The 16,562-nt window shown below is 42.2% G+C and overlaps 1 protein-coding gene across 5 annotated transcripts in view; it reads right to left on the bottom strand.

The window, feature by feature from the left end:
• The window catches only part of RBMS3 (RNA binding motif single stranded interacting protein 3), a 713,484-nt gene that overhangs the window by 43,036 nt on the left and 653,886 nt on the right, over nucleotides 1-16,562 (bottom strand). For all 5 annotated transcript variants that reach the window (XM_075587011.1, XM_075587010.1, XM_075587012.1 and 2 more), the window contains one exon: nucleotides 4,823-4,869. In XM_075587011.1, the coding sequence (XP_075443126.1) occupies nucleotides 4,823-4,869 (47 nt within the window). The remainder of the gene's footprint in view (nucleotides 1-4,822; nucleotides 4,870-16,562) is intronic.

Here is a 16,562-nt window from a genome sequence, read left to right as displayed (position 1 = left end):
TAGTGCTGACAACATGACGCTGCATAGCTCCGCGGTGTCATGACACTGATATGGCTGAGGAGGAGATGCCACAAATTGGGGTGGCAAAAAGGAAGTGCCTATGGGCAGCAAATTTGTAAAACCAGCCCTGAATATTAGTGAACTTCATTTTGTGACTTTTCCCTTCCTTAAATTGACTGAGTTTGATATGTCAAAGGGTAACTCCGGGAGCAAAGAATCAAGCTACGTCTGTAGCTTTCTAATACCTCAACCATTATGCTTCAACTTCTCCTTTCTCGATCCTAGTGTGCTTAGATCCAATGAAGTGATGTTTTAATTATAAGGAAAGGAAATTCAGCACTACAAATACATATACACCTTCACCAATTTAAAAGCAGAAAGACAAATACCATGTGCTTTGCAATGCACGTTATATGCATTAATCTATTCCACTGTGCCTGAACATCTTGTAATACATTGTAGCCTCTTCCATCACAGGAGAGATTCATTAATCAGAAAATTATGTGTTATAAGTGTTTTTTATAAGTGTTTTTTATTGTGTGCTTGTGAACACAATTAACGAAGCCCAATGTGTTTATTTTATTTGTAAAACGTGGTCCTCTTCCATTTGCCACAGCAGGATTTTGGTAGAAGATTGTTCCATTAATAGTAACGTTTCTGTTTGCTTTATGCCAACTATTGTTTTATCCATTTACAAATCTTTCAGTTAAGTACTACATCTGTTGGCAAACAGGGTTCCCTCACATTTAACTAAAGAGTAAAATGTAGAATTGTTAAAGTTGTGATGAAATCTCTTTCTCTACTACTTTCTCTACATAAAATGCCTTTATGAAAACATGTCAAAATCTTTGATAAAGTCTGGGAGCCTCTTCAGCACATATCAATCCCAGTGATCCAAATCAGGGGCGGGCCTCTAGTCCAAAAATTTCTAGAAGCACTTAACTCAATACAGTTTGAGTCACTATTGCTGGGCCTGTCCCACCTTGATGTTCACACTTGACCAATCAAATCAGTATATACTTGTTTCTGATGGAAGTCCATAGCTTGGATTGGTTGGATCATGCCTTCATTGAATTTATCCTGCATTTCCCAGATAATACCTCCAAACCAAAACCTCCGTCACCACACAAAAGTGTTAGGCAGAGTAAAAAAGGATATTATTTTTACTAACATTTTTAGAAAGTCTTACATCCCTCCCTCTGCCCACAATACGTCCTTTCTCCTCACGTTGGCGTTCAACATCGCAGCTGCTCCTGATCTCGATATTATTGCTAAAAAAAATTGCTATCCCACAAACATAAAGGTAACCCTTGGTTTTCCCAAGAGTTAAGAATCCAGAGATCTACCCTGCGTTTGGCCCAATAAATGATGGACTAAATATAAACTCCCCTGTAACATAACGCATATTAGACATATAAGGAAAAATTATTTTAAAGCTGTTATTTAGGCCAAAAAACATTATTTGGCCTCACAGTTTAAAAATTCCAGTAACAATTCGCGAGAACTATTCAAAGTCGTTGACTCTTTGCTTGAGCCGAATAGGAAGTATAGCGCACAACCAACAGAGTGGGTCAAAATGTGCATCAAAAAAATGATGAGCTTTATTTGTCCATTAAAAACGGAGGTCTAACAACCCTCCTACATGTTTCGTGCAATAGCACTTTATCAAGTGCTTTATCTCTCCTCAGACTCCCCTGTTCTTCTCCTTGGGGACTTCAACTGCCATATTGATGACCCCTCTCTCTCTTCAGCGACCTGTTTACTCTCTCTAACCTCTTTTTTTGGCCTTCAACAGTGGACTGCAGCCGGAACCCACAAGGAAGGCCACTACCTAGACCTCTCTAACTTCTCCCCTTCTCCACCTCCATCTACTCTCGTCTCTGCAGAGACCTGCACTCTATTATCCTCACACTCTATCAATGAGAGGGTACACCTGGGACACCTTCTCTTTTCTCTTTACACACTCTGTAGGTGATCTAAGGTTACGTCTCTTGGGTTCAAATATCACCTCTATGATGATGACACACAAATTTACTTTTCTACGCCTGACCTTACACCTGCTGTACAGACTAAAGTTTCTGAATGTCTCTCGGCTACATCATCCTTGATGGCGCTCCGCCTACTTAAACTTAACATGGCAAAAACAGAGCTCGTCATACTTCCTCCCAAATCTGGCCCTATTACCTCCTTCCACATTACTGTTGGAAGTAATATAAATCATCCAGTAGCCCAAGCACGCTGCCTAGTGGTCACACTTGACACCTCTCTCACATTCTCTTTCCTCTCTCATATTCAAAAGGTAGCAAAAAACTGTAATTTTTTTCTCCTTAATATTTCCAAGATACGCCCTTTCCTCTGTTGCTCGACTACAAAAACTCTGACACAGACCCTCATTCTCTCCAGTCTCGACTACTGTAACCTCCTGCTATATGGCCTTCCTGTCTCTCACATGTCTCCCCTATAATCTATCCTAAATGCTGCTGCCAGAATCACTCTACTCTTTCTGAAATATGGCTCAGGGTCTCCCCTGCTGAAATCCCCCACCTGGCTTCCTCTCAAATCATGTATCACACACTCTAGTCTCCTCCTCACTTTTAAAGCTTTACTCTCTTCTGCTCCTCCTTACATCTCAGCCCTAATTTCTCGCTATACTGGTATATCATCCCGACTCTTGCTTTCTGCTCAAGCATGTCTTCTCTCTAACCCTTTTGCATCTAAAGCCCTCTCCCGCCTTAAACCCTTCTCACTGACTACCCCACACCTCTGAAATGTCCTTCCCCTCAATATTCAACTAGCACCCTCTCTATCCACCTTTAAGATCCACCTCAAAACACAACTGTTTAAGGAAGCATATGCGTAACTCCATGGCTGATAATTAACATCTCGTACATAAACCTTGGCCCATTGCAGATGTACTTACCAGAATGCCCTCCTACTGTCTCTGTACGTTCAACCAATTAGATTGTAAGCTCTTCGGAGCAGGGACTCTCTTTCCTAACTGTTACTTTTATGTCGAAGCACTTCTTCCCTTTGTGTTATTTGTATTATTTGTTATTTATATGATTGTCACGTATATTACTGCTGTGAAGCTCTATGTACATTAATGGCCCTATATAAATAAAGGCATGCATACATACAAAATAATCTTTAGATTTGTGTTACTTTCTTTAACAAAATGGCACCTATACTACAGTACTACATTGTTAGCTGAAATATGTTGAAATGCACGCTCTATGTGTTCCTTAAGTGTCTAGGATTCATTGGAGGTGAAGATTTGAGGAAGATCTGGACTGCGCACAACAACTTTGCAACTGTGAGAAGTTAACTTTCTAAAAGCTGTGATTATTTGTACTCTTCCTATCCTCCAGTACCTGGGAAGTCTCTTCTCCTGCATCTCACTATGCCCTCCCTCTTGCTTTTTCTGTTTACTGTTTCCTCACTCCTTTGTGAATGTCTCTGTTCTCTCCATCTTCCCCACTCCCCACTGCACCATTATGTATACACCTCTCTCCAAACAACTTCTTTAATCCTCAATAAAAAAACACCCACACAAATCCCCTATTCACGCCCTCTATCTACTCCTTCCTGCTGCTGGGGATCTCCTCTAGGCCTGAAGCCAGACATACACACCTGATCTCACCCACACTTCCCTGCCATCTCTTCCCCTGTAAATAGTGTTAACCTTCTCATTTAATACCGACTAACCTTAAAACTCACCCCACAATTAAAGCATCCCAATAGAATGCACTCGTGGCTATTGTTCCACACTCAGTCACTCCTACTGTACCACCCATTGTGGCCAAGCACTGCCATCTACAGCACTTATTCCCTTACCTACTGTCTCTGTAAGTTTCCCATCAAGCCTCTTAGATTGTAAGCTTTTCATGGCAGGGATTTCCTTTCCTATTGTCTGATTTTGCTGCACTTATTGTATTATTATAATTTCCTGTACTGTATTCTTTGTGAAACGCTGAGTACACTTTTGGCGCTATATAAATAAAGACATACAATACAATACAATACAATTTACTATACTGGTCCCCTTTTCCATCACAGTGGATGTTACTAGCATCTATCCTCGCTCCCATGTATGCTGCTTACAGTAGGTGTTGCAATCCATCACATCCTTTCTTTCACCTGACCTATTGACTCTTCATTGCTTCTTCTTCCTATGCCATATAGACTCATAAATGGCACTTCTATTTTCACTTCATAGCTATCCTTCACATGCTTGCCCTTAACAACTTCCATCATTACTGTGCTCTGTAAGTCTGTGAAGCAGCTTTTCTTTGCTGGAGAGAAGAGTTCTTCACCTCCATTAAAATCAATGGGACTACAATCTTTACCAGCACAGGGAGGCAACGCCACAATATCATACATAAGGGTCTTCAATTATTCTTAATCTTGGTCCTTTACAAGTCCCTCCTAAACAGAACCTTTAAAAGATAAAATACTTGTTTTCTCCTCAAATCCGATCTATAGCTGGTATATCCATTTCTAACATTTCCCCGTGTATAAGATTATTCTTAAAATGGAACTGAATTGAACCAGGTCTCCCTGAGTGGAATGTCATTGTCAGGAACTCCCTGCTTCACAGTACTGTACATATGCATTTTATAGATTTAGATTTTAAAATTGCCTGTAAAGTTAATTTGGAAATAAGAATTGAAACTACTAAGTCTATTTAGATAGCAGAAGCCTAAATAAAATGGTTTAAAATATTGCATTTAAATTACTAAGGTAAATATCACATTATTGCCAGCAAAATCCACTATAAATCTGGGGATGACACAAAAATATTTAACGAAATGCATGTACTCACCCATTCTGCATTGCTGCTGTTGGATCATATGTTAGAGTCATTCCAGCCTGTATACCGAACAAAACAACATATTTTATTATCCAAGTTAATTGTATAAAAACTCAAGCGCAAAAAAAAACCTGCTAAACTTGGGGACTCTTTAAAGCTACTGATCATGTGTTCTAGGAAACGCAATGATCAGTTACTTTATATACAAAGAGTGCAAATAGAAATACATAATCAAGGGCTTGTGTTTACAAATATGTAGGTTGCAGGGTTGCTTTAGGTTACAATTGTGGGATTGTATAATATAATAATATAGTCATCATTATTGGAATCTATATAGCAGCATATGCAAGGCGTGTGGTGAACTAACGTATAAAGGTTATTATAAGAAATATGGGCCGCAAATAAACAAAAGGTGGAAGGGTGGGAGGAAACAGGCACACTTACAAAGGTGAGAGAAAATTATATTTATATATATGTCATTAAAGTGTAATGGTATTGTACAGTATGTGGGTTAAAGCATCACTGCAGGTTGCATTTTTTTTTAATATATAGGATTGATGCAGGGGGTCTGCGGAGCTGAACTATGTTAATTGCCGTTCTGGGCACCCATTGCTTACCGAGAAACTTACCTCCGTAGGGGGTGCCGGTATCTCTGCACGTGGCAGCTCTGACGGAGCATGTTGGGACAAACATAATGGCGGCTTTAGATGTCCTGTATCTTGCGGGCAATTATGATGCTGTGACGTCATCCCTTGTGGCTTCCTATTAGCCCGCGTAATACGGGGCATTCAAACAGCAGAGAGATACTGGCACCCCAAGGAGGTAAATGTCTCGGGAAGTAGGTGGTCGTCGGAGCTAAAATTAACGTAGTTCAGCTTCAGAGACCCACTGCTTCAATCCTATAAATTACCCCCACTGGCTGAAGTGAATAAAGGCACTGACTCTGAATACAGTTGTACTAATTTTGAAGCAGAGTAGCCTGGTGTCAGCCTTTGGACAAATCACTTTGGACTAGAGTTATTATCAAATTTGTTAGGCCAAAAATACGGTATATTGTCACAAAAAACATTATTTTTAAAGTGCTAGTCATCAATTTAGAACCGGTAAAAATAACAAGTTTTTTACTGCGCCTGATAACTATATAGGGACCAGCACCAAAATGAGTAAATACCTTAATTATACTCATTTTGATGTCTGTCATTAATTAAAAAAATATCGCAATTTTTAATCACCTACCCCGGGCTAGTGTTAGCCCTATCTTGTAGTGCAGGGTGTGCAAACTGGAGGCGTGAGATTTCCCAGGGTTGGCGCAGCAGTTACAGAGGCCCAGCACTCTCACCCAAGGCATTTAAATTAAATGCCGGGGAACCATGCGAGGCCTCTATAACCTCTCCTGCCTTATCTTTGGCATCACGTAGCCATGGTAACCTGGCGTCAAATGACACCGCAGGGTCACGTGACACTGCATTGCCATGACAATGTGATGTCACATGTCCCCGCGGCATCATCTGCCGCCGGAGCCGAGCAGGAGATAGGGGGGGGGGAGGGCGAGCAGGAGAGGAGAGCAGGCAGGGGGGCTCAGGGGGGAAACTTTGTGCACCGCTGTTGTAGCATACAGTATGACCCATACATACATAAGCCCTATATATATATGGCCCTTATATACATAGGCAGTGTTCGACAATGCTATACATTTACACGCCCGGGGCGATAGGATTTAACCTCCGGGCGAGTAAATATTGGCCCAAGCAGCACACGTGTTTGTTTTTTTAAATTTTGCGCTGAAATTTTCCCTGCTCACGCTGAAAAAAAAAAAAAAACACTCCCCTACCTGACAGCTGATTGGCGCGTGCTCCCAGGCTTTGTGGGCGCGCAGCCAGGCTCTATATGAGCCCGCCCTCAACGAGCAGCCATTCTTTCTGCCTGGAGCTCTGTTGGAGGGTAAGTACTCTCCAATCTCTCCATGCTGCGGCCCCTCTGCTCCTTTCCTGCGGTCCCCCTGGTCCCCACATGGCTCCCTACTCCCCACCGCGGCCCTCTGCTCCTGCCCTCTGCGTTAGCTCTGCTGTCCCCTGCTCCTGTCCCCTGCTCCAGTCCCCTGCTCCTGTCCCCTGCTCCTGTCCCCTTCCCCTGTCCCCTTCCCCTGCCCCTGTCCTCTTCCCATGTCCCCTTCCCCTCCCCTCGATCCACCGATCGCTGCCCGGGGCGGGAGGTCCCTACTGCTGCAGCCCAGTTGGCGTACGCGGGGGGCCCTAGCCACGTACCTCCCACCCGTCTCCCCAAAACTTAAAATATGCCCACCAGCTAGCTTCATGATGGCGCAGCCGTGCATGAGGTGGGGAGGGGGGGGGGATGTCGGCCTGACCCCCCACGAGCTTCATGCCGCTGCGGGCTGGGGGGAAGAAACAGCCTGCAAAGCTGCTTGGCACGGCACTGCGGGACATGCCGGCGAGGGGAGCAGGGCAGTGGCGGCAACGGCGGGGCTGACTGTCCCCTGGGGCGACCGCTGGGGAACACCTTACCACGTGCCTCCCACCCACCCTGCCTCCCCAAAGCTTCCACTACGCCGAGTGAGGTATGGGGGGGGGGGGGTAAATGCCGGCCGGCCTGCCCGTCCAATAGCTTCATGCCCCTCGGGGGGGGAGCGGGAGGTAGCGGGGTGGTGCATATATATTGGAGAGAATGTGTGTGTGTGTGTGTGTGTGTGTGTGTGTGTGTGTGTGTGTGTGTGTGTGTGTGTGTGTGTGTGTGTGTGTGTGTGTGTGTGTGTGTGTGTATGGGATTGAGTGCGTGTGTGTGTGTGTGTGTATATGGGAGTGTGTGTGTGTGAGAGTGTGGGAGTGTGAGAGTGTGTGTGTATATGGGAGTGTGTGTGTATATGGGAGTGTGTGTGTATATGGGAGTGTGTGTGTATGTGTGTCTGTGTGGGACACCAGAGGTACCCCCCAATCAGTCCCCCCCCACCTTGTCAGTCAAAGTCACCCAGTCAGTCACCATCTCCTCACCCAGTTCCCCCCCATCAGTCAGTCCCCCCCCTATCTCCTCTCTCTCTCCCCTCCCTGTCTCTCTCCCCTCCCTGTCTCTCTCCCCTCTCTGTCTCTCTCTCCTCTCTGTCTCTCACCCACACTCTCTCTGGCTCTCATCCACACTCTCTCTGGCTCTCACCCACACTCTCTCTGGCTCTCACCCACACTCTCTCTGGCTCTCACCCACACTCTCTCTGGCTCTCACCCACACTCTCTCACACTCTGGATCTGGATATCTTATTTACCCTATATATCTTAACTGCCCTATTCTACACCGAAATAACTTATACTGCTTTCTTCCAGATCTGACTCAAGCTTCACACAGAAACCATCGGAACCCCCTCTAACCCAGAAGACAGGTAAGGAACACCTCCCCTCCAATGTATAACATTGCGGGAATGAAGGTATCTGGACATTGAGGAACTGCGGATCAGGTAAGATCCCAGGCGGGATTGCTGCTTTAGATATTGTGACGCGGGGGCGTCCAGGCACTGGTTAAGGGGTTCAGGAAACTAGTCATTCACACCTGGCTTTTATTTCTAGATCCAACATTTACACACACACACACACATGTAAAAAGGACGAATTGTAGTATAATGTAATACAATAAATACATTTATGTCAAAAACGAATGTTGTTCTGACTAGGAATTTATTAAATGTATTTTATTTATATATTTTATTTTAAAGTGGGGTTGGGGGCGGGACTAGGGATGGGGTGGGGGCGGGACTAGGGGTGGGGTGGGGGCGGGACTAGGGGTGGGGTGGGGGCGGGACTAGGGGTGGAGTTGGGGTGGGACTAGGTGGCGAGTAGATTTTTTGGTTGGGCGAGTAAATTTTTGGGTGATTTGTCGAACACTGTACATTGGCAAGATAAGATAAACCCACATGGAATAAGTGATAAAACATTAAGTATTACACATGTAACTAGATATTAACCCCTTAATAGCCCAAGTGGTCAGAAAGTAGGGTTTCCTTGACTAGATGACCACTTGAGGCTACAAAAGGGTTTAACTAGAAGTACACTACCTACGCCCTTCGGCTACCTATAATTCCTTCATGTATATAATGTATAACCTTGCTCACTTACTGTAACTATGTATTTGTGACCATGTATCTGTCATCATAACTCTGTGTCGGAGAGAAAGAATCCCTATACGATGCACACTACTCTACTAATTCAAAACAATAAATTTTTATTTAGAATACACGTAAACACAAAAATTTATTTAAAACCTAGAATATGCGCGATGAAAAGCCTATTTTGAGAGGCTTCTCTATTGTCTGAAGGGCATGGGTATGTTAACCATGAAATGCCTGATGTACTGGGCGAGCCTTGCAATAGGCTACAAAATGTAAGCTTTTACCCAAGCGTTAGAACAGTATATATATTACTTTAGAGATAAGCCCATTGAGGGCTAAGCTAGAGAGAAATGGAGAAGGGCCCTGCTATATATAGCAGTTCGTTCTAAAATGTTTATGTGTGATATTATTATCTTGTTGTCAAGGAGACACTGAAATAGTGCCACCACCACACATGAAACTTGAACCAAACTGTGAACTGTCTGCATAAAATGTCATTGAAAGCACTCTAACACAGACTGATTTAATGTAACTTATATCAGTGTCAGTTGTATCCAGATTGCTAAGGATAGTGCTTCTTGTGCATGTCAGTCAATCCCTTCATGCAGTGTATCTTGAAGCACTTCTGATAACCATTCTAATATATGGCTATTTATCAGTTAATAGACAATTGGAGCGCTAATCACAGGACCACGTTCACTGGCAGTCACTGCAAACCAGATATTGCTACCGTAGCCCTCTCTTTAGCTAGTGGGATCCACGTATGGCCCAAATCTTGATTATCTCTAGCTAGAAACTGTGCTGTAGCGGACAGAGACCAAACACCTGTGTGTTAGTCGCGAAACAGACGTCACTCTGACGTCATCCCGACGCACGTTTCGTTCCTTAGACACGGAACTTCTTCAGGGGTAGGAGGGTCCCTGCAGAGGCCAGACTTGTATTGTCTGTGGTCGTCATGGTGATCGTTTTTGCGTCATCGGGTGGGAGTGAACTTTCCACCCGGCACGAGACTGCCAGCCAATCCGCACTGATGTAAATATGCTGGCATTGCCTACTGATCAGAGAAACCTTCCAAACTAAAAAACTAAGGTAAGTTAACATTAAAAAGTTAAAAAGCTAATGACTTGTCTTGATATTATTCCTTCCTATTGCTATGCTTATAGTGCATATTGCACAATAGCGTTACACATACATGTTTAGGTGTAATTACATAATACTCATCATGGATACAAAGTTTGTAATTCAAGAAGCATATGGCAGTTGTACCCAGTTAGTATGTCTAATTTAATTAGCGTATTAAAAAGTAGTCCCACCATGTTATGGACTTGGTACTATACAGTGGGGTCATTTATTCATAGCACCTTATGATGTTTCTATAGGAACGCTGAGTAGTTGTGATCTTCATTTAAACCATTTGGGGATTGTGTTCCCAGGTTGAAGATCCACCTTGCTTGTTTTCTTAATAGAGCATTGTCTAGGTCACCCCCACGGAGTCTCAATGTGACATGTTCAATACCCTGAAACTGAACACATGTAGTGTCGCCTTGGTGTAGCAGGTAAACATGCCGCGCTAAACGTGTATCTATACTGTTCGAATGGTGCTAGTGTGCTCTAAAATGCGGCGATGCAGTTGGCATGAAGTTTTGCCAACATACATCATGCCGCATTTGCAGCAAGCTAGATAAACAACTCCACAAGTTTTACAATTAAAGAAATTTTTAATTGTGTATGTTTTGGTGCCACTTGCATTTTGAAATTTTTTATTGGGATTAATAATCATAACTCTGTGTCCAGGACATACTTGAAAACGAGAGGTAACTCTCAATGCATTACTTCCTAGAAAAACATTTTATAAATAAAATAAATAATACCTATGTGGCTAGTAAGTCCACTAAACGCACAGTACATAAATACATTAAGAACAAAAATAGAGACTGTTTGATGACTCAAAATATCCCTGTGCCACAGGCACCAAAATTAGGATGTAGGCTCTATGGAGCAGGGAGACAATGTGGTTACAATATTCATTGTACAGCGCTGTAAAATATATTTATTTTTTTAAGAAAAATTGATTCGTTATATGTTGTTCCTAAGCATAAATAATGTATACATCTTTATAAAATATGGTGCAAATAACATTTTTTCCAAAGCTTAATACATTTAGATTTTTTTTATGTCAGGCACATTAGTACTACTTGTTTTAGGACACACTGAACACTGTATATATACAGTGTGAGTTAATGAGCTGCAAACCATCAGTAACTGCATTCTAACATATTATTATGCTGTTCTAATTTTTTTAATCAACAGCAGAACTTAAATTTGTTGCACTAAAACTCGTTTAATTGCACCTGCCTTCAAATATTTCAACATGATAGGAGGAAAGCACTAAGAAATATGATAATGTTTTCCCTGCATAAAAATACATATTTTAAATCCATGATTTGTATCTTATTTTGCATATGTAAAAAAAAAATGTGTTGCTCTTTTTCCTTGTCAAGTCTATTAAAAGTTAATCTACTTCTTCCATTACTTAAGATAAAATGATGCCATTTATTATTCTCCTCTAATGTTTGGAAATCATTACTCTTTCATAATGATTTTGTAATATGATAATATTTTGTGAAGTTTAGTAGTATCTTCCCTGTCGAAGAAATATATTTATCAGCTTTTTATCTATTTTTTAACATCATTAATAAATTATGTATCCGAGAAAAAACAACCTTTTTGTTCAAAGATGATAGATGTACCATATGCCAGTCACTTACCACTACTTTTTTTTATGGAAACCAACACTCCCACATCCTTTTAAAGGAATATCGTATTTATTGTAGTCTTTATAGTTTTTTTTTATTCTTGAGGCACTAGCATTTCATAAATCTGTTTAATATGAGATCCAAAGAGTTTTGCCTTGTACTTTAACAGGTTTAGGCTATTATGCTGTCTGCAGCTCTGTGTTTTTGCTCCTGCTGTTCCTTACTAACCTTTGCTTCAGTTCCTCCCCCTACACTGTCTCCTCTGCTACTACTGTATGTATCTCTGTCCAGAGGTAACAATCTTCCTGATGCCCTCAGCAACTACTCTTTCCCGTCCCGGGGGCCTTGTTTATGTCTTATGCTCTTCCTGCTTCTAGGGAGTGTTTCCTGTATTCCTCTGCAGCTTGTATCTTCTTGTATCATCCATGCCCTCCTAAAGATAGCATTGTTTTTTTTTACCACACTCCTTATTTTATGCATTCAGGTTTATGTTCCTGGGAAAAAGTTAATCAGAAATTAAAAAAAGACTTAGGGGCCTATGCAGTAAGCGTTCATAAGCCACTTATCGAGCACTTATCGCCCCCAAAATGCGTACTGCTATTCAGTAAGCGGTGATAAGTGGGTGATAAAAGACTGATTCGCCCCCAAAAAATTGCTCATAAAAAAAAATTACTGAGGTAGTGGTGATAAGCAAATTATCGCCGTTTTTCGGCATGTTAATAAATTAGCGCAATTCTAGTAGCAGTGATTAGGCTATGAATGCCTATCGCCGCTCAAGAATGGTGATTTTTTCACAAAATCCTCACGCCAGAAAAAGTTGGCGAGAAGGTGCTGGAAACCTGCAGAGAAGCGGTGAGATGGGACTTAGAAAAAAAATGCATTTTTCCTGCATAGGATTGATGTCGGGAATCCCTTGAGCCGATATACATTAATATTAGCACCAGAGACCCCTGGCATGAATCCTATGCAATACAAATGCATTTACAGTAAACTTCATTACCATAGCGGATAGCCTCAGGGACCCCCTACTTCCCGAGATACAGGCCCCGTTATGGGGTGCCGGTATCTCCTATGCATTTAAGTGTCCGCGTCACGTGACCATGGGAATAAAATGCATAGGAGATACCGGTACCCCATAACGGGACCTGTATCTCGGGAAGTAGGGGGTCCCCGAGGCTGAAACCAATGCGGTTCAGCTCAGGAGACCCTCTGCTCATCTAAACTATTAACCAAATTAAAATGTATACACATAAATTTCGGGCGAGATTTGCACAGGGAGAGACAGCTCTCTCAGAGTAGCTCTCTCTGCAGCAGATACAACTCGCCGGGTTAGGCCTTTTCAGAGGGTCGTTCATCAGATCAACGGCTAATCTCCCGTTTTGTGAATTTTGCTTTAACAGGTAATCAAGGCTTTCTGAATATCGTGATAGCAACGCTCATAAAAATGGTGATTTTAATGGCCCGGCAATTTTTTTTATGAACCTTTAGTGCATAGGCCCCTTAATCGTTGCATGAAAGACGGGGATGAGTTTAGCTGCTTGTCAAAGCATATTGAGCCCCAAGAACCCTAGGATAAAACAGTAAAAAACAGCTTAATTGGAGAGAGGCTGGACACAGAAAAGCTGAAGAAGTGAGTAAACACACAGCACCTCAACACAGCTTTCCAAGCCATGGTACAAACCTTCAGATCCACCCCTGAGCTACGTTCCCACAGCTAGGGCTTCAAAGGACCATGCTATGGACATCCAGACAGGACATGAATCAGAGCAACTGACACCTGTGAGTAAAGCTATTACTATGCTGACTGCTACAGGACACTGAGTGGCACTATCAGAGGCAGTCATCCGCTGTTAATGCAGGTAACAGACCGCATGCCACACACATTGGCAAAGGCCTACTGAGAGCTGCAGCATGGCAGAATTCTGACCCACACCCGACACCACACAACTGATTGGCAACTAAGTTACTGAGTCCTTTACACAACCACAACAGATGCAAGAGAACATAAGGCCTAAATGGACAGTCACACTTACAGAGAAGGCCCACGAAAAATATTTACACTAACGAACACCATGACAAGTTAGAGTAGGCCTGGGAAGAAACTGAACTTGAAATGCTTATTGTTGCAAATGTTGGCAATCATGAAAAGCAGCTTCAGTAGGCCATAACTCAACTGAGGTACAACCACAGACATTACCAACTGCTGTGACCCAGAGAATGAAGGACAAGTCATAAGATACAGTAACACTAAAACACCTATCCAGAGAAGGAGTGGCCCAGCGAGTAAAGGCAATGACTCTAATAACAGTTTGAGTCTAAATCAGAAGAACCTGGATCAATTCCCACTGTCAGCACCTTGTTGCATTGGGAGAGTCAATTTATCTCAGACACCAAAAACATAGATTGTATCCTCATCTAGGCAGGGACGGTGTCTGTAAAAACAAGCAAGATCCAGGGTACACAAGAAACCACACCCACTAAAGAAGTATATTGGCTTTAGAATGAAGCACATTGAGTATATTCCTGCATTCCTCTAAGAAGTTTGCTTCAAATGCTGAGCTTCCACAAGTCACCTTATCAGAGACTGTAAAGAAGCTATTAAATGCGCAAAGTATGATAGTGACAAGCATGTGACAGCTTTACACTCAGAGACATTTAAACCTAACTCTCTCAAGACCTCTAGCCCTGTGGCAAAGCATAACGGGGGGAGGAAGAAGAGAAAATATCACCAGTCATGTGATAAAGGAAGGAAGGTAAGGATTGCTGATACCTTCCATCCATTGGCATATACCACCCCCAAAATCCTGGTCAAATCCTGGTAGTATCTGACTCAAATGCCTAATTCCAGGGAGTCTCCTTAAACTATGTTATCCTTAACAAATAGTCTTCTAAGAGTGAAAATCCTCTCTCTGAAGGAGCCTGTGATAACAGTCAATATTAAAACAGATGTTTCACGGTTTCCTTGTTTGAGAAGACACCAGAAACTACCTAAGGTTCCTGTGGTATCGTAACAATTAATTAAATGACCAAATCATAGAGTAAAGGATGAAAGTGCATGTGTTTGGTAATAGTCCATAATTTGCAGTGGCTGCCTAAGGACTCTGAAGGACAGCCCAAGAAGGGGAAAAGGAATATGGTACAGATGCTAAGAAAAAGAGATTTTTACAGTATGTAGGCGACAGGCTTAAATCAGTCCTTACAGAACAAGAGGCTATTGACCTACTCAAAATAACACAAAACATGCTAGCAAAGGCCAACCAAAGACTCCACAAAATAGCTTGTAAGTGTCAAAGTGATGAAGGTGTTTGACTCAGACAGTCATGCTAATGATCTGAAAGATTTAGACCTTGAGATTGATACTCCACCTATAAAGTGGAGCTTTGGATTGAGCTGGGATCTTAAAGCAGACTCATTCACATTCAAGGTGTCCAATCAAAGAAAAGCCATACACCCGACATGGCGTCCTGTCAATGATCAACAGCCTCTATGACCCTCCAGGATTCTTAGCTTCAGTCACTATAAAAGGGAAGTCTCTCATTAGAGAACTTTCAGTGGAAACACGGGATTGGGATACTCCATTACCTCCAGAAAAGCAATGAGAGTGAGAAATGTTGAAGGATTCTTGAATAGTCTTGAACAACTTCAGATCTCACGCACCTATTCACTAATATCCTTCACCACTGCATGAAACAAAGAAGTTTGTGTTTTTTCAGATGCTTCTACAGTATGAATGCCATAGCAGCAGTGGCTTACTTAAAGGTTGCAGATGCAAGTAGAGAACACCATATCAGATTGATCCTTGGCAAGGCTAAGTTGGCACCACAACCTGACCACACTATACTAAGGATCAATCTGGGTGGAGGGCTTTTGGCAGCAGAACTTATGGTAAGGGAAATACCAGATGTCATCAAGTTTTAGTGCTAGGTTACATATGTAACCAATACTAAAAAAAGAATGGAATGGTGCACAAATCACATGTGAACCCTATATACTTAAAAAGATATATTATATCCATGTAAATCCTGGGTGCTGTATATGATGTCCTTAAAGAAGGTTCATAAATTGGTCATGTGGAGGAATAAGTGCCTAGCGATGTCCGTGAGGTGACAACAATATTTGACACAAGATAATATCATCTACATAATATAAAATATATTCAATAATGGGAGGTCACACTCTTTACTCTACATATGTAACAAACAAGAAGATTATACGTATATATTAGCAACAGGGTGGAACAAATCAGTCTTCATGATCTTGGAGGCTATTTTAACTAACTCTCCCATGAAGTTTTGTTAATGTTTATGGCCATAGTCTCAGCAATTGTCTAAACCAGAACCTTTATCTGGCCCATTATAGAGACCATCATCGTAATGTCTCACCTGGACTCTAGAAACTAAAAGCTAATTGAACGAAGGACTGAGACTGTATAGACTTGGGATCCCTCCACCTGGATGTCACTATTGTTATTTTCAGGTCTCAATTTCTTCTATGGCTCCTGAGGAGAAACCAGGGAGCCCTAAGCCATCCTTGATTGGTACACCTGTTTCGCCAAAAGGACTTTGCAGACCCAGTAGTACAAGCTGGTACCAAAGATTTTAAATGATGGTGGACTTCACGGTAAATGTTTTATTGTATGTTTTATTATATGTTCAACATATATTATTATAGTGCTATACTGTATATTGATACCAGATAGGGAGTATGTCTCCAGCTCTGTATTTTTGCCCCTGGTTTTACTTAATAATCTTTGCTTCAGTTCCTCCCCTTGTCTGTCTCCTCTACTACTATCTATCTCTGTCCAGAGCTGTCTATCTTCCTGATGCCCTCAGCAACTACTCTTCCTCCTTTCTTGAGGTCTTGCTTATTTCTAAGGCTGCGTCCCCGC

This window comes from Ascaphus truei, chromosome 2 (assembly GCF_040206685.1).
Source record: "Ascaphus truei isolate aAscTru1 chromosome 2, aAscTru1.hap1, whole genome shotgun sequence".
NCBI classification, from domain to species: Eukaryota; Metazoa; Chordata; class Amphibia; order Anura; family Ascaphidae; genus Ascaphus; species Ascaphus truei.
The sequence above is the reverse complement of the archived record's forward strand: the minus strand, read 5'-3'. Positions and strand labels throughout refer to the sequence as shown.